The sequence below is a fragment of the Narcine bancroftii genome, chromosome 10 (genome assembly GCF_036971445.1).
Source record: "Narcine bancroftii isolate sNarBan1 chromosome 10, sNarBan1.hap1, whole genome shotgun sequence".
NCBI classification, from domain to species: Eukaryota; Metazoa; Chordata; class Chondrichthyes; order Torpediniformes; family Narcinidae; genus Narcine; species Narcine bancroftii.
In genome coordinates, this window is record NC_091478.1 from 57,936,060 (window position 1) to 57,963,420 (window position 27,361).

General features: G+C 47.0%; 1 protein-coding gene across 8 annotated transcripts in view; it reads right to left on the reverse strand.

Annotated features, from left to right (window-relative positions):
- The window catches only part of mtss1lb (MTSS I-BAR domain containing 2b), a 229,804-nt gene that overhangs the window by 130,931 nt on the left and 71,512 nt on the right, over nucleotides 1-27,361 (reverse strand). For all 8 annotated transcript variants that reach the window (XM_069900991.1, XM_069900987.1, XM_069900994.1 and 5 more), the window contains exons 2-3: nucleotides 13,325-13,386; nucleotides 1,017-1,090 (exon numbers count right to left, since the gene is read on the reverse strand). In XM_069900991.1, the coding sequence (XP_069757092.1) occupies nucleotides 1,017-1,035 (19 nt within the window). In that variant the 5' untranslated portion in view covers nucleotides 1,036-1,090; nucleotides 13,325-13,386. The remainder of the gene's footprint in view (nucleotides 1-1,016; nucleotides 1,091-13,324; nucleotides 13,387-27,361) is intronic.

Genomic DNA, 27,361 nt, shown 5'->3' on the forward strand with positions numbered 1-27,361 from the left:
GTTGGGAATAGATTGGATAAAGTTGTCAAGCTGCACTCAACCCCAACAACCGCAGTCTTTGCTGTTTAACTCAGGAGCTCTGGTAATGGCAGGGCTGCCTCTGATGCAGACCCAGGAGGGATGTCTTCCAGCACTCCTCCTCAGTGTCCTACTGCGCTGTTGTTCCACCTGACAGCCCAGTACAGGTTTAAACAAGGCCAGAATCTACAACGGAGAATCTGCAGAGGTCTGCACACAAGATGGTGGCTCCCCTGCTCGGCAGCACAAACCTCGAGGGATTCAGGGAGCAGCAGGACATCAGAGAGGGAGAACATGTCTCCCCACCCTGCCCCTGAGGAGAAGCCTGGGGTTCACAACAACAGACCAGTGAGGGCCTCAGCAGCCAAAGGCCTCATGCTAGACCACGGGCTGCTGGAGACCGGCTCTGGACCTGGCTCCATGAGATGGCGAGCAGGGCTCCCAAAAGGGCCTCGAGTACTGACATCTTCCTGATCATATTGAGAATTGGGAACCTGGGGCCAAAGAGGGTGACTTGGGCATCTGGAGCTCGGTTTCCCCACTGGACCGGACAGGAGGCCATAAATTATAGTGGTTACGGGGGTGCAGGAGGGAGCAGAGTAGGTGGCGGGATCCATGGATACTATAAGGGGACTCTCTATTGCTTCTCTTTTTCTTCTAGTGGGGCTTCTTTGTGCGCCATTACAGACAAAGAAATGTAAAGACAATGTGTACATTGATGAACCTGATTATAAAGGAATACTGGAAACAATAATGTTGCCTTTGCTCCGTCCTTACTAAGGTTCCCTGCAACTCTGCACCATAATATGTTTCAAATACTGTGCTATGTATGGGTTGACTAGATGGATTGCCCCCAACATGACCTTTGTTGCTGAGCTCAGTGCACATGACAAAAAAAACGAACTTCGTTGGATAATGCCACCATTTACTTAAGGAGATCCCTTTCCAGGAATAGACTTTCTCAACGTTTGCCATGAATTGTGTAGTTCAGTTCCTACCCCGTGTGTTGGTTGCCATGTCAGCCACTTTTTGAAACGCATCCAAGAAGGCAGCTGCTGCGAGCACGGTGGTCCTGTAACAAAGGAACGAGAGAGCATGGCATGAGGATCAGAAAACACTTTCATCTACTTTTTACGGGGGGGGGGAGAGGGTGCAGAGGGAGGGTTGACATGTTTGATGTACCCTGCTTCTATTTCCCCCGAGATGCGGCCTTGCTGAGCTTCTCCAGTGCTAAAGGCGAAGGAGCTCCCACAGAGACATGCGCAGAGGTCCAAAGTTACACCCAACAACAATGAAAGAACAGCAACTTGCCTGTCAGGGTGGTGCACAACATGGAAGGAAATGACCCTGACTTTATTGTCATACACATTGCACTAAAATTCATAATTTGTCAAAAAATAACTAGAATAGTATGCATCAAATTAAATAGAAATAATAAATAAGTGCAATGATACATTTTGGGAAACTTGTAACCAAACACAGCTGGTGAGTGTGGTTAATGGCAGGATTCTCAACAGTGTGGAAGAACAGAGTGATCTTGGAGACCAGATCCATAGATCCCTTAAGGGTGCTGCGCAAGTTGATGGGGTGGTTAAAACAGCGGACAATGTACTTCATTAGACATAGCGAAGACTTTTCTCTTTGGAGCAATGAAAGATGAGAGGTGACTTAATAGATGTGTAAAAGATTATGAGGGGCTTAGATGAGGTGGCTTTTCCCAGAGTGACAATAGCAAATGTGTGGACATCCGTTTAAGTTAAGTGGAGGAAAGTTTAGGAGAGACTTTTACACAGAGAGTGTTGGGTGTCTGGAATGCATTGCCGGGAGTGGTGGAGGAGGCTGGTACAATAGGGATATACAAAAGACTCTTAGACAGGCACATGGATGCAAGAAAAATGGAGAGTAATAGGTATAAGGGAGGGCAGAATTAGATTGTTGTGGAGTGGGTCAGCACATCATCATGGGCCGAAGGGTCTGTTTTGTGCTGTGATGTTCAGAATCCCAAAGCAAAAGATGGACTAATATTCAGATACCATCCAGTAACAAAAAAGTGTTGTTACAATAGTACAGTCCTTTTTGTGGTGTTGGAGTAGTTTATGAGAGCAGTTGGAAAGAAGGTAGCAATGAGGCTATGACCAGGGTGGTGAAAGCAGGACGTGGCGGTGTTTGCTGCACCTCCTGCCCATGGTGACAGTGGTCATGCCTCTGGGAAGAGTTGTCGGAGTGGCCTGCGAGTGTGATCGTTGTAGACAGCGCATGCTAACCCGGTGGTGGAGGGGAATGAAGGTTTGGGAAGGTAGGAGGAGTGCTAATAAAGTGGGCTGCTCGTCCCTGGATGATGTTGAGTGACTGGTGCATCATTGATGCTGCATTCATGCAGGGAAATGGAGACTCTTCCTTCAGACTCCTGCCTTGTCTCGATACTGTAGGTTGCCTGGACTGTGATTTGCTCTTGAAGCTTGAGTATTTTTGAATAGGAATGAGTTACAGGTGATCTGGACGAGCAAATGGGACTGGACCAGGGAAGCAACTTACTCAATCATGTAATTAGACAAAATCTGTAGAGGCTGGGGTTTAGTGCAGTATAAACATGCTGGAGAAACTCAGAAGATCACACAGTATCCAGAGGAAGGAAAGGTTAACTGACGAAGGGCCCAGGCCCAAAATGTTGGCGAGTCTTTACTTCCTGTGGATGCTGTATGTATGACCTGTTGAGTTTTTCCAGTACATTGGTGTACAGCTCAGTAATGTAGTGAGGGATGTACTAGGATGAGGTGTGTTAATCATGCTGGCCGATATTTCTGCTGCCTCTGATGCTCCACAGGGTCTCATGGATGCCCAGTCTTGAACTACAAGGTCTGTTCAGAGTCACTGCCTTTGCTGTAACTGGAAGGCCAGGCATCACAATGGAGGGTGTACTTGGTGTAAAGACACAAGGACACCAGCAATTCCAGCTGGACTGGTGAGGTTCACTCATTGGGGCCATGGTGGGGCAGTCTGGTACATCGTCATTAAGATCTGACTGAGCCTCTGGCTAGAGTTATCTCAGTCAGATTCAAGGACGGTCTCCTTCCTTTTGTTCTCAGACCCTCAAACATTAGTAAAAGACAATGCCTTGTTTTGTTTAAGTTTTCCACCCGCACGTAGGAGGGACAATGCATATTATGCCTGGGCGCTCTCCAACCGGATGGCATTTACATTTACTTTTTGGGTTTTCGTTAACCCCTCCTCCCCAAGTCTCCATCTGTCCCTATCCTTTGTCTCCTTTCCTCCGGCTCCCCACTCCCTTCCTCACTCTCCATTCAGAGAGCTCTTCTCAGCCCCCTCCCCATCACTTCTCAGCATTTTTTTCTCTTCTACCCTCCCTCCTGGATCCACATGATTTCTTCTTACCAGTTAACTTGTGCTTCTCTCTCTGCCCCTCCCTCCTCACCCCTCCCCCCCCCCACCATTTTATCCAGGTGCCTATTTTTGCTTCTACCCAACAAAGGGCGCAGGGCTGAAATATTGGATACCCTTAATTCCCACGGATGCTGTGTGACCTGCTGAGTCTCTCCAGCACTTCTATGTGTTGCATTCTTGTTTAACTGAACTTCTTCTCTTTCATACTCTACCCTGCCGTTTCCTTTTATTCCGTACAATGTATAGGTTGACTTGCCTGGATAGTGCATAAAACAAAGCCCTCATTTTATCTCCACACACAGACAAATTAATTCAGTTGCTAGACGAGATTTGGGGAAAGAATGGCTCTCCCCAAGTCAGACACTATGAGACTGACAGGTATGAGAGAACTGTACCGCCTCGAGTTCTGTGACCTGTCTATTGCCCGGTAGACATCTCCTACATGTGAATGTCATAGTGACACCAGAACTTGAGGCAACATGCAAGATGCTGGAGAAACACAATGGATCAGGCATGGAAGGCAATAGGCAGTCAACGTTTCGGGATGGAACCCTTCGTCGGGAATAGCACGAAGCAAACATAAACCCGTGGGGTAAGGGGTGGAGGCAGCAGGTGATAGATAAATGCAGGTGGGAGGGGGGAGAAGCTGAAGTAGCTGGGACATGATAGGATGTAGATCCATAGGGCTGAGTAATGTGCCCTTTGATAGGGAGAAGACGGGAAGGGGGTGGAGAGCTGGAAGGTGAGGGTGACAGGCAAGAAGACAAGGAGGAGGAGGGAGAGGGGCAGGGAAGGAGGGGTGGGGCAGAGATGGAGGAGGGATGGGGACAGAGAGATAAGGGAAACCGAGGGGTTGATGTTAAGGCTGCCTGGTTGGAGACTGCCAAAGAAGAATATAAGGTTTTGTTCCTCTGATTAGAATGTAGCCACACCCTGGCAGTGCAGTAGACAGATATGATACGGTGGAATTGCTGGGCCATTTTAGAAGCAACCATAAGGTGTGGGTCTGGAGACACTCCAATTAAGGGTGGGTGATTCCCTCCCCTAAGCACATCAGGGAACCATGCGTGTTCTTGTAGAAACTAAATAATTTTGAGGCCATGAATGATTTTTGTTTTTTAAATCCAGGTTAGGTAAGTTTGATTTGTGGCAAGATTCGAAGTTCACGTTGAGGCAGGATCTTCAGGTGGAGCTGCAAAAAGTCAGCAGGTCAGGCAGCATTCCTCAGACAGAAGTGGACAGTCATTGGGTTGGGCTGGGCCTCATTAAATGTGGTGTGTGTGTGTGTGTGTGTGTGTGTGTGTGTGTGTGTGTGTGTGTGTGTGTGTGTGTGTGTGTGTGTGTGCGTGTGCACAAGGAATGGAATACATGGATCCTGAGTGCAGAAAAGTTGTTCACAAAAGGCGGTGCAATGTGTGCTGCATTACTTGTGTGTGTGGGGAGGGGGAGGGGGGTGGTGAGGGAGCTGTGGGAGATTGATTTGGTGGAAGCACCTCTCAGCTTTGGTTTTCAAAGATTGACCAGAGATAGATGGAGGATAACTGTTGGGAGGTAGCTGTGGAGAAGCTGAGATTTATGGGCTGCATCACTGTGTGGTCACGGTAGCTGCAAAGCATCAGAGCAGAAGTCAATACAGAGGATCATCAAAACACAGAAGATCACTGGGGTCTCCCTTCCCTCTAATGATAACATTCACCAGGAGTGTTGGATCAAAGAATTATTGAGGATCCCTACTATCCATCACACAGGGTCTTTGACCCACTACCATCAGCAAGGAGGTACAGGAGCATCAAAATAAGGACGGCCAGGCTTCTCCTCGCAGTCTGTGAGATTGATGAATAGAATCCTGTAACCTGGGGACTCTTATAGATGACTAAATTATTCCAGAATACATCTATTATCTATGTGTGTGTGTGTGTGTGTGTGTGTGTGTGTGTGTGTGTGTGTGTGTGTGTGTGTGTGTGTGTGTGTGTGTGTGTGTGTGTGTGTGTGTGTGTGTGTGTGTGTGTGCGCGTAGCGATATATTTTATACAGTTTTTATACACACATACACATTTGCCCTGTATATTTTGGCGTTCGTTGACCCCTCTTTTTAAGGGTTTTATGGTATGTATATCTGGCGTATAATTCGACCCCCTCCCCTTTTCTGGATGCCTGAGGAGCCCCATTGACTGGCATACAAGTCATCCTCCAAAGCTCTCAATGCCTGAGATGGGCCGTTGACTGGGGTATACATCAACACCCATAGATCACGTATAGGGATGTAAGCGCTCCAATGGATGTTGAGGATGGAGCGGAGACAACGCTGGTGGAAGCGTTCTAGGAGCCGTAGGTGGTGCCGGTAGAGGACCCATGATTCGGAGCCGAACAGGAGTGTGGGTATGACAACGGCTCTGTATACGCTTATCTTTGTGAGGTTTTTCAGTTGGTTGTTTTTCCAGACTCTTTTGTGTAGTCTTCCAAAGGCGCTATTTGCCTTGGCGAGTCTGTTGTCTATCTCATTGTCGATCCTTGCATCTGATGAAATGGTGCAGCCGAGATAGGTAAACTGGTTGACCGTTTTGAGTTTTGTGTGCCCGATGGAGATGTGGGGGGGCTGGTAATCATGGTGGGGAGCTGGCTGATGGAGGACCTCAGTTTTCTTCAGGCTGACTTCCAGGCCAAACATTTTGGCAGTTTCCGCAAAGCAGGACGTCAAGCGCTGAAGAGCTGGCTCTGAATGGGCAACTAAAGCGGCATCGTATGCAAAGAGTAGTTCACGGACAAGTTTCTCTTGTGTCTTGGTGTGAGCTTGCAGGCGCCTCAGATTGAAGAGACTGCTATCCGTGCGGTACCGGATGTAAACAGCGTCTTCATTGTTGGGGTCTTTCATGGCTTACATCCCTAACGTCGAAGTACTCGAGATGGCAGAGGTCGACAGCATCGAGTCCACGCTGCTGAAGATCCAGCTGCGCTGGATGGGTCACGTCTCCAGAATGGAGGACCATCGCCTTCCCAAGATCGTGTTATATGGCGAGCTCTCCACTGGCCACCGTGAAAGAGGTGCACCAAAGAAAAGGTACAAGGACTGCCTAAAGAAATCTCTTGGTGCCTGCCACATTGACCACCGCCAGTGGGCTGATAACGCCTCAAACCGTGCATCTTGGCGCCTCACAGTTTGGCGGGCAGCAACCTCCTTTGAAGAAGACCGCAGAGCCCACCTCACTGACAAAAGGCAAAGGAGGAAAAACCCAACACCCAACCCCAACCAACCAATTTTCCCCTGCAACCGCTGCAATCGTGTCTGCCTGTCCCGCATCGGACTTGTCAGCCACAAACGAGCCTGCAGCTGACGTGGACTTTTTACCCCCTCCATAAATCTTTGTCCGCGAAGCCAAGCCAAAGAAGAAAGAAGATAGATCACGTAGATTGATCTGCTGGGCATTGGCTGGAGGTGATTGCTATCATGGAAGATTCATCAACACAAGTCAGCACGTGACAAAAGTATGAAGCAAGCTTTAAGTTGAAAGTGATAGAAATGGCCAAGAAAACCAACAACAGCCCTGCTGCAAGAAAATTTGATGTTCATGAGAAGTTGGTAAGAAACTGGAGGAAGAAAGAAGAGACTTTAAGAAAAATACCAAAAAGACAATGTTCTTTGAGAAAAGGAATCACTCATTGGCCAGAGTTGGAAAATCACATTGGAGACTGGATGCATGAACAGAGGCAAGTTTGCTACATAGTCACCCAAAATAAAATAAGAACATTTGCACTGCAGTGGGCCAAGTCACACCCAGACCACAGTGTTGATTTTGAGGCTACAGTCAGCTGGTGCAATTGTTTCATGAACAGAAAAAAAATCAGTTATTACACCAACAAACAAAAATTGTACAGAAACCACCAAAAGATCTTGATCATAGTTGTAAGTTTTCACCAGTTTATTATACGTAACCACCAGAAACACTAATTTGCATTGGCAAATATCAGATATATGGCCAATACCCCCATGATTTTGACATGATAGGCAATAGAACAATGGAATGGAAAGGTGTAATAACTGTGCAAACCAGAAGTACAGGCCGTGAAAGGACCAAGTTTACTGTGGTGTTATTGTGCATGGCCAACTGGACAAAGTTAAAACCCAAGGTAACCTGAAAATGGAAATTAAACCAAAAATGAAATTCCCTGCAGGTATTTTTGTACATCTTCATGAAAAAGGATGGATTGATTTAAGTGGTTTAAAACTATGGATAGACAATGTGTGGAACAGACGGCCAGGCAGTTTACGCAAAGAATGGAGTTTTCTGGTCTGAGATATGTTTCGTAGCCACTTAACTGAGAACACAAAGTAAATTAGCTCTACATAATACTTACATGGCAGTTATCCCGGGTGGTTTGACGTCTCTATTGCAACCTCTTGATGTCTGCTTGAACAAGCCATTCAAAGACCATGTGCACAAGGAATGGAATACATGGATCCTGAGTGCAGAAAAGTTGTTCACAAAAGGCGGTGCAATGTGCGCTGCATTACTTGATATGCTGAGCAACTTTGTGCTCAAGGGTTTAAAAAGTCCGGTATCTCGGAACACCGACGATGAGGCTGAAACCATCTCATCAGATAGGGACTGGGACCCATATAATAACTGTTTAAACAGTGAGAGTATAGATGTGCTGGCTGCCTCTTTTGCTTCAGACGATGATGGCGAGAGTGATTCTGAAGGGCACTAATTGTGTTGTTATTTTCAATAAAAATCTCAATGAAAATCTGTTGTAGTCAGGGTTTTTTTGGCTTTTCAGCCATATGCTGAATCAGTGCGGATTGGCTTTTGAGCTAAATTTAAGGTCTCAGAAGTATAACTGGAATACAAGTCGACTCCCATTTTTTGAGAGTATTTTTGGGCTTCACAACTCGGTTTATACGCTGAAATATATGGTTTATATATACATACACGCAGTATATATACACACAAATTTTGTATATATATATCTATATCTATATAGATATAGATATATTTATATACATATACATAAAACCAGCCCGCAAAATGGCTGATGAGTGTGTGGACCTGGAAGTGGCACTGATCATCTTCCCAGGAACTCTGGGGGGAATGCCAGCCAATCCTAGGCTGGCACTCTGATGACATGGGCCCTGTCGTCAGCACTGGGGTCCATATAAGTGCAATGGCCAGAGCAATAAATCAGTCTCATATTCCAAGTCTTTGTGTGCGAGTTGCTCTTCTCTACACCTGCATACACTACACTGGTAACCCCAACAGGTCCAATCGACAATTGGACCCAAAGATGATGGATCAAGCAGAGGCAGCAATCATCCACGTGGTCTCTCTCAGGTTTCCAACGTTTTGGGTGCCGCAGCCACCTACGGTTCGAGCAGGCCAAGGCTCAGTTCCAGCTTTGCCACATCGCCATTGATGACTTCTACGTTGTAAGTGCCTTTGATCAGGACACAGCAGCAAGGGTCGTAGATTTCCTACAGCAGCCTCCGAGGATATACAGCTCTTGTTCACTGACGATGACTTCAGAGACCCTCGAAGGGTCACTGCCCAGGTGGACATGCTCTGGAGAGCAAAGAAGGACACAAGCGTTGTCGTAGACCTTATCAGGAAGCCCCATGAACTACCACCAGCGAGATCAAGACAAGCGGAGAGGCAAATGAACACCCCGGAACAGTTCTGCTACTATCATCAGTGATGGGGTGTGGAGTTCAGTCGATGCTGCCCACCCTGCGGGTTTCCGGGAAATGCCCTGGCCAATCATTGTTGATGCTGTGCCGGTTGGCCCACGTGATAACCTCCTCTATATCTGGGATTTTTTGCAGGCAGGCGTTTCCTGGTCGACACTAGAGCTGAGATAAGCATCTTACCCCCCTCAGGCCACGACACCCATAACAGCAAGCAGTGAGGGCAGCCAACAGCTCCTGCATTTGAACCTTTGGGACCTGCACCATCCTCATCATTTCAGCAACAGGCACTTTCCATGGACCTTCACCCTTCCAGCAGTGGCGCAACTGCTCCTGGGGGCCAACTTCCTTCGGGCCCATTTGCTTGCTGGTCGACCTCAAGGAATGGCGCTTGGTGCACGCCAAAACTTTTCAGACTGCCTCTGGGGGAAGTCAAACTACTCCCCCCCACCCCAGACTCTATAACATTCTCACTCAATGAATTTGCATCTCGGTGGAGTTCCGCTCAATAATGACGACACAGTTCTCCACAACCAAGCCAAAGCACCACATTCTGACTGAGGGGGCCCCACTCCAGGACAGGGCACGCCGCCTCCCTCCTGAAAAGCTCAGCCTGGTGAAGGAGTAATTTAAGAAAATGTAGGAGCTGGTGACTGTGTGACATTCCGACAGTCCCTAAGCCTCCGCCCTCCACTTGGTGCACAAATCAGCAGGTGATTGGCGACCATGCGGTGACCACCACCACCTCAACGAGGCCACCACACCTAACAGATATCCTGTGCCCTACAGCCAAGACTTTGCCGCCAACCTGCATGGGGCTGGGGTGTTCTCCAAGGTGAACCTCATCCAGGGATATCACCAAATCCCAGTTCACCCCCAGGACGTCCCCAAGACTGTAATCATAACCCCCTTTGTCTTGTTTGAATTTCTCCACATGTCCTTTGGTCTAAGGAATGCAACACAAACTTTTCAGCAGTTGATGGACGCAGTGGGCCAGAACCTCCCATTTGCATTCATCTATTTGAATGATATCCTAATTGCCAGCTGCAGCCGCAAAGACTACGTCATCACCCACCTGAGGCAACTGTACACCCGGTTGAATGCGTTCGGGCTGAACATCAACCCCGCCAGTTTGCTCTGGACACCATCAGTTTTCTGAGCACAGAATTAACAGACACAGGACCACACCCTTCCCTGAGAAGGTTGAGGTGGTCCAACACTTCGCTAAAGCCATGCACGGTGAAAAGGCGGCAGGAATATGCTGGAATAAGAAACTTTTACCACATGTGCATATTGGCAGTGGCATGCATCACGCGCCCCCGTGCTGATGATGGGAAGGAAAAAAGACATTGCTTAGGATGAGGAATCCTCCAGGGCGTTCCAGAGTGCAAAGATGTGCTGGCCAACGCCACCCTCCTGGTCCATCCCAGTCTAACTGTCAACACCTCCAGCACAGTGGTAGGGAACATGCTAGAACAACTCATCGAGGGCTAGTGGCAACACCTGGCTTTTTCAGCAGGTACCTCCACCCACACCCCCCCATAACCCCCACCCCCAAGCTCAAATACAGCACTTTTGACCAGGAATTGATCATGCTGCTGATTTTCGCTTTCCATAAGGTGTCAGATCTGTGGTCGGCCCGACAACAGAGACCCATCCTACATGTCTGGATTTACCACGGACATTCAACATATCGTGGGGAAAAACAGCATGGTGGCTGACTCCCTGTCATGCCCTGCAATTGAGTCAGTACAAGCTCTGTCCCCCAGGGGGTTGACTACATGGCCCTTGCCAAAGTGCAGCAGCAGGAACCTGAGACCCCCGCTTATAGGACAGCCATCTCTGGTCTCAGGGTGATGGATGTCCCTGTCGGCCCAGGTAACCTGACACTGCTGTGGCACATTTCTACCTGCAGCCCCCACCCATCATTCCGACTAAATGAAGGCGCCAGGTTTTCAATGCCATCCACAACCTGGCGCACCCTGCAATCCAAGCCACGGTTAAAATGGTGACCAGCTGGTTTGTCTGGCATGGCCTCCATAAACAGATCAGCCAGTGGGGCAAGACCTGCATGAACTGTCAGTCCTCCAAAGTACAGGTTCATACCAGAGCGCCCACACGGACTTTTGAACCAGAGGCAGCACAGGCTCAGTCATGTTCAAATCGACTTAGTGGGACTGCTACCAGTTTCTCGTGAGGCGAGACCATGGTTGACTGCTCCACGAGGTGGACAGAAGCAGTCCCACTGGCTAATACCATCACAGAAACCTGCACCAGGGAACTTGTTGATAAATGGGTGTCCCGATTTGGGGTCCAGGAGCACCTCACCTCAGATAGGGGGCACAATTCACCTCCGGACTCTGGGAGGCACTGGATAACTTCCTGGGGACACAGCTCCACCACACGACAGCATATCGTCCGTAGGCCAATGGGTTGGTGGAGCGCTTCCACAAGCACCTCAAGGCAGCCTTGATGGCCCGGCTCAAGGGTCCCAACTGGGTGGGCAGCTCTCCCGGGTTCCGTTTGGAATTCGTACTGCACCAAAAAAGGACTTCAATGCCTCGGTGACAGAGATGGTCTACGGCGTGCCTTTAATCATCCCCAAGGAGTTCCTGGAAGACCCCATGACGACCCTTGAGAACTTGCAGTGAAAACTGGGGTGCTTGGTCCCACAGCAACCAACACCATTCAGCCAGCCCATGTAGAACATCCCAAAGGATCTAAAGACTTGTCAGTATGTGTTCGTGAGAAGGGGTGCACAGAGACCACCATTACAATAATCCTATGAGGGTCTCTATAAGGCCATTAGAGACAACGTTCTACCTTGGTCCTCAACATCAGCGGTAAGGAGGAAACCTTTACCATCGACAGCCTGGAAATGGACTAGCGTATCTGGTATGTAACGAACCAGTCACCACTCCTTCCCCGCGACACAGGGGCAGGCCACCTAAGGCTATGGACAATGGCCCGGTCACCAGTTCTGGTGGGGGTAAATCATGTAGTGGTCCACGCACAGAAACGTGGACCGGCCCGCAAAATGGCCAAAGAATGTGGCAACCGTGCGGACCTGGGGGTGACACCAGCCGTTGTCCCAGGTGACCTCTGCACAGCAAGAAGATGGGGAACTCTGGTGGGAACGCCGGCCAACCCCAGTCCAGCACTCTGATGATGAGGGGGCCTGACATCAGCACCTGGGACCTATACAAGCGTGATGGCCAGATCAATAAATCAGTCTTGCTTTCCAAGGCTTTGGTGCGCATGTCATTCTTCTCAACATTCACCTAGCTCGAACTCTACAATATACATGTGTGTGTAAATACACACACACACACACACACACACACACACATTATAATATGAAATAAATATGTGATTATATATAATATATATAAATAAGTGCTGTGTGTTCATCATGATCTGGAGAAACATTGTTTCCTCTTGTTGTATATGTATGGTCAGAAGGTGATGGATCAAAACATGAAAGGCAGAACCATAAGCAAGATCGGTCCAATATGTATAACAAGAAGGTCGGCCAAAACTGTGTTAACTGGAGAATAGGGACGACAGTAGACATTGCTACTGGGTGTGGTACTGAGACAGAAAGCACTTCATGATAAGTTGGAAAAGCAGGCAAGGGAAGGGGTGAAAGACATTTGAGGCTCGTGTGTCTGAAGTCAGCTGAGGTCCTCAATCTAGGCACTAACATCCTCGTGGAGTCTCCCTATCTGTTTGCAAACGGGTGAAACACAGGCCCATGCAGAACATCATACAAGGATATTAGAAATAATAGAATCTTAAGGGACTCTGCTGTCCACCTTGCTCACTGTACATTAACACAGTCACCTGAGATCGGCTGGGTGGGGGAGACCATGGCCAGGACTATTTAGTCACATGAAAAATGTCTTGGAAAGTTATTCAGAACTCAGTAGGGGCCATAAGGTGACAATTCCTGGTTAAAGCAGAAAGTGAAAGGAATTCTTCAATGGGAATAAAGGTTTTGGAACACTGAACAGTAGGCGCATGCACCATGGCCCAGAGAAACACTGTTTCGTCAGGTTGCACATGTGCGGTCAGATGATAATGAACTTGATCTTGGACTCCCGCTTACTTAGGCAAATAATCATTTAACTGTGAGAAGGCTGGGGTTCTGTGGGCGACTTCAACCATTGCCCAGTCATTTCAACACGGGGGAGGCTCAAGTGTCACTCGAGCTCTAGTTCATCTTACCTGAGCTGAGAGTGGAGTTTGGCAGCCTTGGCATTGAAGTCCTCCCAAACTGGGTATGAACCCTAAAGAAAGAAAACAACAGTTATAGATTGCTGCCCAAAACCTCTATACACACTAAATAGATGCTTCAGAGGAAACGTGTGGTTTAACAAAGGAGGCAGAAAGAGTGATGTACATCGAGAGCAAAAGAGACAACGTATATTCACACACATGTTGTGTTATGTATCTCTCTCGAGATACACAATACATGGTTAGAGAGAGCAAGATCGACGCACACACAGACATACAGAGTGAGACCTACACATAGGAAAAGAGACAAGCCAGAGACAGGCAGTACATAATTCATATTCTTTGGGCAATGGAGCCATATATAAGAAAGCTCATGGGATCTCATGTTTATGTCTGAAAAATAACAAAAATGCAGATGCTGATTTCCTGAGATAAAAACAAAAAATGCCGAAAACAATCAGCAGGTCAGGCAACCTCTATGGAGAGAAAAACAGAGTTTTCATCAGCTGTTGAACCAACAGTGAGATGCTGGAGGAGCTCAGCAGGTAAGGCAGTATCTGTGGGCAGAAATGGTCAGTCAACGTTTCAGGTTGATACCCTTCATTGACGCTAAGTTTGAAAAAAAGGTGAATATAAAGGGAGAAAGAAGCTGGGGAGCGGCTCAAAGGTAAGGTGTGGGAGATGGAGGGGCTGGTTGGGGGGGAAGTAAATAAAATTAAGTTTAGAAGATGGAAGTGGTTGAACAGATGGGATCAGGGTTAGCTAAGATTGGAATAAACAAACCAACCCCATCGCCCACCTTCTTCTCAATATCATAGACTAGAATGAGAAAAGAGCACCATAATACAGTAAAACCCCTGGTAATGTGGCACCTGTGGGGATTGGTAGAGCCAGATAAGTGTATATTCCGATTGCTCGAGATTGCATGTTGTGTGATTGGCAAACTCACCAATTTTAAACTTGCGTATTTTTTTTACCTATTTATTTTCCTCGATCGTTTTGCCATTTGCTTAAATTCTAGATTACAGAGGTTTTACTGTGGAAAGGAGGGACATCACATTGCAGCTGTACCAAAAATTGGTTGAACTGGACTTGGGAGTGTCCTGTACAGTTATGGTCACCACTGCAGAAAGAATGTGGTTGCGGTAGTGCAGAAGAGAGTCATTAGAATGTTGTCTGGAATGAAAGGCTGCAGTTATAGGGAGAGGTTGGATTTATTCTCACTGGAAGACTGAGGAGTGACCTTCTAGAGTGAGGGGCACAGGTAAAGTCCTTTTTTCCAGGGCAGGGGAGTCTGAAACAAGAGGGAAGAGATTTAAGGTCAGAGGGGAGAAAGATTTCAGGGATGCATTACTTTTGCCCTCACACAGGGATGGTGACTGTGTGGAACGAGCTGCCAGACAGTCACAACAGTTGTCCAGGGATTTGGACCTGATGCAGGGGTCAGAGTACACAGGCATCCTGGTCAGCATATAGGGATCTGCACCAATCCAGTCACAGTCATGGTCACCCTGCCTTTCGATGCCCAATCGCTCCTCAATCCATCAACATTTCATAGTCATACAATGCTATTACAGTGCCAGTGACCCGGGTTCAAATCCACCCCCGTCTGCAAGGAGATTGGCCATTCACCCCGCTTTCCTCCCACATTCCAAAGACGTACAGGGTTAGTAGGTTAATTGGTTACATGGGTATATTTGAGTGGCATAGGCTTGCGGGCTAAAAGGGCCTGTTACCATGCTGTACCTCTAAATTTAAAATTGAAAGCTGCACTCCAGTAGTGCTGGATGCCATGCCTCACCCTCAACCAGCACGCTGCACACAAAACATGTGCAAACGAGATCTTTTGCAATGGAACCTGCAGCATGGCATGCACCAGAATGATCTAGAAGGTGTGAAAGATTGCTCATGAAATGCCATTCTGAATTAATTGCCCCTTAAAAGGGCAATGGTCTGCGGCATGCTGTTTCAAGAGAGAAATGATGCAGACACATCAATGTACTCGGTGTTTGTCTATCTCAGGAGTGCTGGAGCCAGAGCCATCCTCTGCTGGCAGCACTGGACAAATCACCCTGTACACTTGCCCAACACTGGGGTCTCACGTCAAAACTCCAACCTCGGACCTGGGATATGGTGATCAGGCAAAGAGGGCAGACGTGATCACAGCCTCAGTGAAGAAATGTAACATTTCCCCTTGTCTCTAAGGAATCCCTGACCCACCACTTCTCAAAATGGAGATGGTACGAGAGCCAAGAGACCGTATATTGGATGCATTTGAATGAAGTCCATTCTTTAGTTTTCCTGAATCACTGGATGGGTTGTCCAATCTCTAGGGATTGAGTGAAACTTAGAAAGGTCCAATTTCAATGAATTTGACGTTGAGAGTTTATTGTCATATACACAAGTACAGAGGTACTGGCATTGGTCTTTCTTTGGCTTGGCTTCGCGGATGAAGATTTATGGAGGGGGTAAAAAGTCCACGTCAGCTGCAGGCTCGTTTGTGGCTGACAAGTCCGATGCGGGACAGGCAGACACGGTTGCAGCGGTTGCAGGGGAAAATTGGTTGGTTGGGGTTGGGTGTTGGGTTTTTCCTCCTTTGTCTTTTGTCAGTGAGGTGGGCTCTGCGGTCTTCTTCAAAGGAGGTTGCTGCCCGCCGAACTGTGAGGCGCCAAGATGCACGGTTTGAGGCGATATCAGCCCACTGGCGGTAATAATAGCATCAATTAACTTACCATAATGCACCAAGAGACAGAGAATGAGGGAGGGAATATTATAAATAAATATGCTCTGCTGCAGTTTGTGCAAAAAGAAAGTCATGTTTCAGCACTGCAGACAGATGTTGATGTTTTGGTCGATTGGACTGATTTAGTTTGAGATGGCTATAATTTGAACACCGCAAGTTTCCACAAGCTGCATGAGATTGCATCACCAGGGGCCAGTTTCAGTATGACAAAAACAAGATCAGTAGAAATCTGAAAATAATGTGGACGCTCAGATAGGGACAGAAGAAGGCCACCCCTGCCCTGCCATTCAACATAATCACATTCCTGAACGAATCTCTCACTGGAGGAATAATGTTGTCTTTGCTCCATTCCAACAGATCCCTCTGCACTCTGTGCTGGGTTTTTAATTGCTGTACTAACACGTCTGAGCTGACTACCTGGATAACACACAAAAGGAACCTTCACAGTGGACCTCAGGAAAAGTGATAATAAGGTTGAACTTTGAGCTTAAATTCCCTATTGCCCTTCATTCCCAGATCTCTCAAATATTAATTTATCACCACCTGGAATACATCTAATGATCTGTCCACACCCTCGGGGACAGAAAATTCCAGAGCTTTGCTTCACCCTGAGAGTTAGGCAGTTGGTGAGGAGAGAGGACCCTCTCTTCCGTCCCACTTACTGTCCAGACCCTGGCCAAGCTGCTGACAAGTTCCTTGCTCTTCTTCGTTTTGCGAATGTGTTGAGGTAAATGTTTGTTAAGACACCTGGATAGCTCATCTACTCTCAGTGCACCTCAGCACACGTGACAATGCACATCATCTTGAATCATGAACTTGGGCCCAAGAAGGTTTCTTGTACAAACCTCTTGACATACAAGACATAGGTGAGGCTGCGCCCAGTTCTGGTTGCCACATTGTAGGAAGGATGGGATTAATCTAAAGAGGGTGGAGAGAAGATTCACATGGATCTTGCTTGGCCTGGACACCTGAGATATCGAGAGAGATTGGATAGTCTGGATCTACTCTTCCCTGGAGCATAGGAGGCTGAGAGGTGACCTTATGGAGGTTTCAATAATGGAGGGTACAAATAGGGTGGATAGTTCAAGGTGAATGGGGAAAGGTTTAAAGGCAACTTTTCCAAACAGAGGGTAATAGGTATGTGGAACAAGCGACAGAGGAAGAGGTAGAGATGGATATAGTGTACAGTGGTCCCCCTTATCTGTGGTTTTGCTTTCCACAGTTCCAGTTACCCGTGGTCCAAAAATTTTAAATGGAAATTTCCAGAAATAAACAGTTCATAAGTTTTAAATTGAGGGCTGTTCTGAGTAGCGTGATGAAATCTCGCACCGTCCCACCCAGAATGTGAATCGTCCCTTAGTCCAGCTTCTCCACGAGATGTATGCTACCCACCTGTTAGTCACTTAGTGGCCGTTTCAGTTATCAGATTAACTCTCACAGTATATATAGAGTTCAGCACTATCCACGGTTTCAGGCATCTTGGAACCTATCCCCTGCAGAGAAAGGGGGGGGGATTACTGTAATTACAGCATTTAAAAGAAATTTGGACAGGTACGTGGAGAGAAAAAGTTTAGCAGGTGTTAAACGAGAAAACCTGCAGATTCTGGGATCCACTACACAAAGATGCCGGAGAAACTCAGCGTGATCAGTTTCCCCGACACATTTATGTACTGCAAAGGGTTAAAGGCAGGCAAATGAGACTCGCTCAGGTAGGTTCTGTGCTTGGAATAGGCCAGAGGGCCAGTATGTCTTTAACGCCATTGGCACAGCACAGCAGAGGGAAAGCAGGCACAAGGGCACAGGAGAATGAGGGGTGATCGCACAAAATCATTAGAGGGATAGAACAGGTGAATACAGTCTCAATCAGAGAACTCAGGTTTCAGGTGAGCAAGTGGGGGGTGGGAAGATTTAAAAGGAAGTGACTGTATTGTTCTCTACATTTTCTGTGATCTATGAATCTGAGGGGCAACTTTTTTTTTATAAAGGGGAAGGAGGGTGTATGGAACAGGCTGCCAGAGGGGGTAGTTGAGCGAGGTCCATATTGCAGCACTTCGCGTCAAATTGGATGGATTCGTGGGGACAGGATGGCCCAGAGATAGATGGGCAAAGGCAGGGAGGTGGGATTAGGAAGATCTGGGTTGGCGTGGGCCGAAGGGCCTGTTTCCATGCTTTGTGACTTCATGATTGTTTCCATGCTTTGTGACTTCATGATTCTAGGCAGAATTTAAAGACACAGGGAGCTTCTGAGAAGGACAGTGCTGAGTGCTGTGTCAGGCTCAGCTGGGACTATATAACGAAGCCTTTCATCATACACTACAAACAGCACGTTTCCTGACAGATAGACTTGCACACAGCACCGTTTTATGGATTCAATAGACTGAAGACTTGGCAAACACCAGAGCCTGTCAGACCAACTGAAAGGCACTGTCCAGATTCAGTGAAAGGAATTGTTCATTGTGGGATAAATCCAGGCAGTTTATGGCTTAAGGAGTGGGGGTAGGGGGGAAGAGACAGAGAGACATGAAGAAATAGGGAGAGAAGGAGAGACAGAATAAGAAAGAAAAAAGAGAGAATGGTAATTTTTTGATTGACTCGACCTTATGTCTGGGACGCAAGGCATAGAGTGGGTGGGAAAGCCAGGCAGCAGAAGATGCAAAGCCCAAGCTCTCAAGTCCCATGCTTGGAATGTACCCGAGGGTGAACTGTACTGTGAGGCAGGACTCTGCCAGATGGGTGACACCCCACAGCTTGTGTTGCCCGCGCAATGATATCTCTGGCCATACATTGTGCCGGTATTAACCCAGTCACCAAGACTGGCAACATCCCCAACTAAAGCACACTACATGACAGGTGAATAACTAAATCAGCTTCTGGACTTGGTGACACACCACACACACACCCATCAGTGGTGTAGGGTCCACACACATAAGTATCACTGGTCTAACGTGCCCACAAACACATACACACACCCTCATCACTGGTGTAACATGTTCACACACATACCCATCACTGGTGTAATGTGTCCACACACACATACACACAAACACCCCCAATAACCAGCATTCATTATCCATCCCCGATGACCAGCATTCATTCACCATCCCCGATGACCAACATTCATTATTTCAAGGTTATAACAAGATATTGAGTGGAAAATGGGCCAAGGAGTGGCATATAGAATTTGGAATTTAGGACAAATGTGAGGTGTTGCATTTTGCTAGATTAAATCAGGATAAGACCCCCACGGCATGGCCTTGGGGTGTGTTGTACAACAAATAGTTGGCGTGGTGTGTGGGGAACAGGTTCACAGTTCCACAAACGTGGCAATCCAGAGAGACAGGGTGGTAAAGAAAGCATTCAGCCGCTTGCCTTAATCAGTCAGGGAAAGGAGTACAGGAGCAGGAATGTCATGTTCGAACTGTGCAGGGAGTTCGCAAGACCACATTTGGAGCTCTGCATGCAGTTCTGGTCACCCCAGCTGCAGGAAATAAAGCTGGGAAGAGTGTAGAAAAGATTCACCAGAGTGTTGCCAGGACTGGTGGGTTTGAAATACAAGGAGAGGCTGGATGGGCTTGGACATTAGGTCAACCAGAACTAAGGGGACAACTAATAAAACTATAAAGGGCATACATAAGGTAAATAGACAAACCCTCCCCACCCCCCCCCCCCACCCCCCAGAGTAGCTGAATTGAAAATTAAAGGACATAGATTTAAGAAGAGGCGAAAGATTTAAAAGGGATCTGAGGAGCACCTCCTTCACAAAAAGGGTGGTGGGTTTATGGAACAAACTGACAGAGGAAAGGATAGAAGTAGGGTCAATTATTGTGTTCAAAGGACATTTAGGCAGGCACATGGATTCTAAAGGCTTTGAGTGATCTGGGCCAAATACGGGCAAATGGGACTAGCATAGTAGGCATGGACAAGTTGGGCTGAAGGGCCTGTTACATAGAAACATAGAAGATAGGAGCAGGAGTAGGTCATTCGACCCTTCGAGCCTGCTCCGCCATTCAACGAGATCATGGCTGATCTTAAAGTTCAGTACCCCGTCCCCGCCTTCTCTCCGTAACCTTTAATACCCTTATACTGAAGAAATAGATCTAATTCCCTCTTAAATATATTTAATGAACCTGCCTCTACTGCCCTCTGTGTCAATGAATTCCACAGATTCACCACCCTCTGGGTAAAGAAATTCCTCCTCATCTCGGTCCTAAATGGTTTGCCTATTATCCTCAAACCATGGCCCCGGGTTCTGGATTTTCCCATCATTGGAAACATCCCGTCTGCATCCATTCTGTCCAGTCCTGCCAGAATTTTATATGTCTCTATGAGATCCCCTCTCAATCTTCTAAACTCCAGCAAGTACAATCCCAATTTGCTCAATCTTTCCTCATAAGTCATTCCTGCCATTCCAGGTATCAGCCTGGTGAGTCGCCTCTGCACTCCCTCCATTGCAAGAACATCCTTCCTTAGATCAGGTGACCAAAACTGCACACAATACTCCAGGTGTGGTCTCACCAAGGCCCTGTACAGCTGCAGTAAGGTATCCTTGTTCCTATACTCAAACCCTCTTGATATGAAGGCCAAAATACCATTTTCCTTTTTAACCGCCTGCTGTACCTGCATGCTCGCCTTTAGAGACTGATGTACAAGTACCCCTAGGTCTCTCTGCACTTCCCCATCTCTTAATCTATTGCCATTCAAATAGTAATCTGCCCTCTGGTTTGTATTACCAAAGTGGATAACCTCACATTTATCCACATTGTAGTGCATTTGCCATGTATCTGCCCAGTCCCTCAATTTATCCAAATCACACTGAACTCCATTGCAACTTCCCCAAATGCGCCACTTTGCACTTCCCTTAACTTCTGGTCACCGCGCCAATGGGAAGGGTGTGGATGCGTTATCCAGGGTGTAGACATTCGTCAGGATGTTGCCTGGATTTTAGGAATGTAGTTATGGGGGGAGGGGGAAGGGGAAGATCTAACAGGCTGGACCTATTCTCCCTGGGGTGGACAAGGCTGAGGATGATGATGTACAAAATTACATGGGTTGAGAAAGAACCTTTAAATTCACAGAAATTGCCTTATGTGTGGCCAGGAAGTACATAGCAGTAACATGGAAGTCTGACTCCCATGTTAGGACAGGTGGTCTTCAGAGATGTATGGTTGCATCCAACTTGAAAAGGTCACACACAATATCAGGAAGGGATATAACACCTTCCAAAAAATCTGGCAGCCTTATTTAGAGCATGTGGATACCTCAATGGCACCAATGTAGGGCTACGATCGCTACTGGCTAGCCAGTAGTCCTCTGTACAGAATTTAACACTGTGGTATTATCATGCCTTCATATGCTTTACTGTGCACACTGACAACGGGATGCTCTTTTTATTGTGTATCTCTTTCTTCATTCTTTATCTGTTTAATAGTTCATATATAGTGGAAGGTATTTAAAAGTAAATGTTTTGTATTTGGCAAGATTGTTGATTGTTAAATATATTTAAAATGATAAATAAAATAAAGAGAGAGCCTTTGTTTCCCCCGTAGTGAGGGTTGTTGAAAACAAAAGCACAGGTATAAGGTGCAAGGGTGGAGGTGTCCAGAGGATCTGAAGGATTTTTTTTTAGAGTGCTGGAATTTGGGATGCACTGCCTGAGGGGGAGGTGTCAGCCAAGACACACTCTGTTTAGACAAGTCCTTTTTTTTAAATAATTTAGCCATTTCGGCCCATAAGTCCATGCCACCCAATTTGCACCCCATTAACCTACGTTTTTAACAGTGGGAGGAAACTGGAGCCCCCAGGGATAACCCACGAAGACATGGGATGAACATACAAATTCCTTACAGATGGCGTGGGATTCGAACCCCTGTCCTGATCGCTGGTTCTGAAAAGGCGTTGTGCTAACCGCTACACCAGCTGTGCTGCTCTTGAAATAACTAGGCATAGATACCTACATCACTACTTTCCTAGATCTATGTACCTGTACCCCAAAGTCTCTTTGTTCTATAACACTCCCCAGGGTCCTTCCATTCGTTGTGCAAGTCTTTCCCTGAACTAAGTGACCAATTTGCAATATCCAGAGTTAAGTGTGGGTGAACGGTATCATGTAACCTTGGGACTTTTGTTAATGAAATTGAAAATTATTTCAGAATAAATATTTAGACATTCTGTATTTATTTTATATTTTTGTCTGTATGTGATTATTATGTGCTATGTGAGAAATGTATTATGTGTGCATGTGTGTGCACCGTGGTCTGTTTCGTCTAGTTGTACATGTATAGTTAGATGATAATGAACTTAAATTGATGTCGATCAGTTCAAGGGTTGGCATGGGCACCGTGAGTCAAAGCAGCCGTTTCTTTGCTGTAAAACTGTGATTCTATTTCCCCTCCCTCCCTTCTCCACCTTTCATCTCCTGCCTTTGCCCACCCCCAACCCCTCCTCTTTGTTCAGTCACCTGCTAGCATTCTTCCACACCTTGATGAAGGGCTCAAGCCCGAAATGTCAGTTCTGTTATCTTTACCTTTGCTACATAAAGGAACTGTTTGACCTGCTGAGTTTCTCCAGTATTTTGTGTTTTTACTTCAACCATGGTGTCACCAGATTTTTGTGATTTACCTGCGATTTATTTGCCACCTTTCTACCAAACTGCCCAGTCCCTGATAATGATAGTGAGTTCATTGCCATACACATTGCACAGTGTGCATATACACCAAATTCTTACTTGTTGCAGCTAAACAGGTACATTGCAAAAAAAACCCCACTATCATAAGGCATTTTGAGAAATTTTGAGGGTACAGAGTAGTTATGTCCCAGTGAGGATCAAAGGAAAGGCTGGAAGTCATAGGGAGGCTTGGTTTTCGAGGAATATTGGAAATTTGGTTAGGAGAAAAAGGGAGGTGTACAAGAGGTATAAAGAACAGAGAGCTGACAATTTGAAGGAGGACGACAAGGAGTGTAGAAGGAATCTTAAGAAAGAAATTAGAAAGGCCAAAAAAAGGCACGAAGAGGCTTTGGCAGAGTAAAAATAAATCCAAAGGGTTTCTATAAGTACATTAAAAGTAAAAGATTAGTGAGGGATAAAATTGGACCCCTTGTAGATAGTGAGGGTAGGCTGAGTGAGAAATCAGAGGAAATAGGGGAAATTTTGAATGATTTCTTTGCCTCGATATTCACTCGGGAAAAAAATATTGAACCAGTTGAGGTAAAGAAAAATAGTGGGGAGGTAATGAAGCATATAAGGATAACTGAGGAGGTAGTGATGGCCGTGTTGAAAAAGATAAAGGTGGATAAATCTCTGGGACCGGACAAAATATTCCCAAGGACACTCGGGGAGGCTAGTGGACAGATAGTGGGGCCATTAAAAGAGATATTTAGGATGTCACTGGCCACGGGGGTAGTGCCAAAGGATTGGAGGGTGGCGCATGTGGTTCCGCTGATTAAGAAAGGGTCTAAATGTAAACCTTGGAATTATAGGCCCGTGAGTCTGACGTCTGTGGTGGGCAAATTGATGGAAAGTGTTCTGAGGGATGGTATTTACAAATATTTGGAGGTACAGGGATTGCTAGGGAGTAATCAGCATGGTTTTGTCAGGGGTAGATCATGCTTGACAAACCTGATTGAGTTTTTCGAGGGGGTTACAAAAAAGGTTGATGAAGGGAAAGCTGTGGATATTGTCTATTTAGACTTTAGTAAAGCTTTTGACAAAGTTCCCCACAGGAGGTTAGGAAAAAAGGTGGAGGCATTAGGTATAAATAAGGAGGTAGTGAAATGGATTCAGCAATGGTTGGATGGGAGGTGTCAGAGAGTAGTGGTAGAAAATTGTTTGTCCAATTGGAGGCCGGTGGACTAGTGGAGTTCCTCAGGGATCGGTCCTGGGTCCACTATTGTTTGTTATATATATTAACGATCTGGAAGTAGGGGTGGAGAATTGGATAAGCAAGTTTGCGGATGATACAAAGATTGGTGGTGTTGTGGACAGTGAAGAAGATTACCGTAGATTAAAAGGTGATTTAGGAAGCCTGGAGGTGTGGGCTGAGAAATGGCTGATGGAATTTAATACAGATAAGTGTGAGGTGTTACATTTTGGAAAGGCAAATCTAAAAAGGTCATATGCATTATATGGTAGGCTATTGAGAAGTGCAGTGAGGAAGATTACCGTAGATTAAAAGGTGATTTTTGACCACCGCCAGTGGGCTGATCTCGCCTCAAACCGTGCATCTTGGCGCCTCACAGTTTGGCGGGCAGCAACCTCCTTTGAAGAAGACCACAGAGCCCACCTCACTGACAAAAGGCAAAGGAGGAAAAACCCAACACCCAACCCCAACCAACCAATTTTCCCCTGCAGCCGCTGCAACCGTGTCTGCCTGTCCCGCATCGGACTTGTCAGCCACAAACGAGCCTGCAGCTGACGTGGACTTTTACCCCCTCCATAAATCTTCGTCCGCGAAGCCAAGCCAAGGAAGAAGAAAGGAAGGCTGGAGGTGTGGGCTGAGAATGGCTGATGGAATTTAATACAGATAAGTGTGAGGTGTTACATTTTGGAAAGGCAAATCTAAATAGATCATATGCATTAAATGATAGGCTATTGAGATGTGCAGAGCAACAAAGGGATTTAGGAGTTGTGGTAAATAGTACCCTCAAGGCTGATACTCAGGTAGATGGTGTGGTGAAGAAGGCATTTGGAATGTTGGCCTTCATAAATCGGAGTATTGAATTCAAGAGTAGGGAGGTTATGATGAAATTGTACAAGGCATTGGTGAGGCCAAATTTGGAGTACTGTGTACAGTTTTGGTCACCAAATTATAGGAAAGATATAAACAAAATAGAGAGAGTGCAGAGAAGGTTCACGAGAATGTTGACAGGATTTCAGGGTCTGAGTTACAGGGAAAGGTTGTGCAGACTGGGGCTTTTTTCTCTGGAGCGTAGAAGATTGAGAGGGGACTTGATAGAGGTGTTTAAGATTTTAAAGGGACAGACAGAGTAAACGTGGATTGGCTTTTTCAATTAAGAGTGGGGGAGATTCAAACTAGAGGGCATGGTTTAAGATTGAAGGGGGAAAATTATAAGGGGAACATGAGGGGAAATTTCTTTTCGCAAAGGGTGGTGGGGATGTGGAATGAGCTTCCGACAGACGTGGTCGAGGCGGGATCATTGGTTACATTTATGGAAAGACTGGATAGTTACATGGAGAGGAGAGGACTGGAGGGGTATGGACCGGGCGCTGGTCAGTGGGACTAGGAGGGTGGGGATTTGTTACGGCATGGACTAGTAGGGCCGAACTGGCCTGTTCTGTGCTGTAAGTGGTTATATGGTTATGGTTTTTACGCAGCCTCTGAACGATAGAAAATTTCTGCTCTGCTGGCAGTGTTAAAATATCAGGACCTGTGGTCACCAGACAGCAGCAACACCTCTCATACGTATCTGAGTTCACCACGGACATCCAACTCATTGCGGGTAAGACCAACAGGGTGTCCCGCCCTGTGATTGAGTCTGTCTAGGCCCTGTCCCAGGGAATAGACTATTCAGCCGTAACCAGGGCACAGCAGGAGGACCCTGAGATCCTGGCATACACAACAGCAGTTTCTGGCCTCAAGCTGGAGGATGTTGCCATCAGCCCTGGTAACAAGATGCTCCTCTGCGATGTCTCCACCGACAAACACCATCATGCCGGCGGTGTGGAGACAGCAGGTTTTCAACGTGGTGCACAACCTGGTGCATCCAGCGACCAGAAATTCAATCAAAATAGTGGCCAGTAGGTTCTTCAGGCATGGCCTTCAGAAACAGGTCAGTCAGTGGGCCAAGACCAGCATGCTCTGCCAGACACATATCAAGGCTGGCCCCCACCCCCCCCCCCCAGACTTTCGAGCTAGTGTGATGCCGGTTCAGCCACATCCATATTGACATTGTAGGGTCATTAATTGCCTCCCATGGAGCAAGATATCTCCTCACCATTATTCACCATTCCACGAAGTGTCTGGAGGCAGTCTTGCTGGTCAACACAACCACTGAGACCTGCGCCAGGGCACTGATCAACAGCTGGGTGTCGAGGTTCAGAGTCCTGGAGCATGTGATCTCCAATAGAGGTGCATAGTTGACTTCAGGACTCTGGGTGGCGCTGGCCAATTTGCTGGAAACCCAGCTCCACCACACCACGGCATAACGCCCTCAGGTCAACTGGTTGGTGGGGTGGTTCCACAGGCACCTAAAGGCAGCCTTGATGACTCAAGGTGTCAAACTGGGCAGACAAGTTACCCTGGGTCCTCCTGGTGATCCACACTGCACTGATAGACTTTAACGCCTCAGCAGCTGATATGGTGTACAGTCCACCGTTGTTGATACCAGGGAGTTCTTGGCCACCGCCAAGGACCCAGTTGACCCAGTGGCCTCACTGACTGAGGGAAAGACTGGGTATTCTAGCCCCTTCCCAGCCTCCGCCGCATGACCAAGGCTGAGTCTTATGTCCCCAAAGACTTAGAGACCTATGAGGACATTTTTGTGCAGAGGGGGACACACTGGACACCTCTGCAATGGCCAAATGGAGGCCGTATAAAATAATCAGACACAATGGTCAGCATGTGTGGTGGATATCAGCGGGAAGGAAGAGACTTTCACCATCAACCGCCTCAAACCAGCACATGTGGACTTTGACCAACCAGTCTCCATTCAGCCCCCACGCCGCAGAGGTAGGCCACTGGAAGCGGCAAACTGTGCTCTGATCAGTGGTTCTTGAGGGAGGGGGGTCGTGTAGCAGCCCGATAACCAGGACGCGACCCATTGCACAAGATGGCCGATGAATGCAGCGACCGCACAGACCCTACAGGGTCCGACGACCTTCATCCCAGGTGACTACCCGCATGGCGGGAAACAATGAGCAGCGGCAGAAACACCAACCAATCTGAGGCTGGAACTGCTGTGACGTCACTGCTGTCATTAGTAGCGGGAAGAGAATATAAGCAGAGCTGCCAAGGGCAATAAATCAGTTTTCGACTTCTTGGATGTACTACAGTATGCTAATTATTTTTTCAGAATAATTCTGAAGTTTCTGTGTAAAATTGCCCATAGCAAACTAATTGAATTAAAAGAGACAGTGAATACATAAGATAGACAATATTCACAGTAATCCTAGTGCAACAAATGTGACCTGCAGTAGTGAGCACAGTGATGTTAGAGCACTCCATGAGGAACAAGATAACCAGAGGATCGGAGGGGTCTGGATCTATGTAGGAAGGTGAGACTAAAGCAGGTGACATTGCCAAGCTGGGCCTGTGAATCTGCTTCTATGC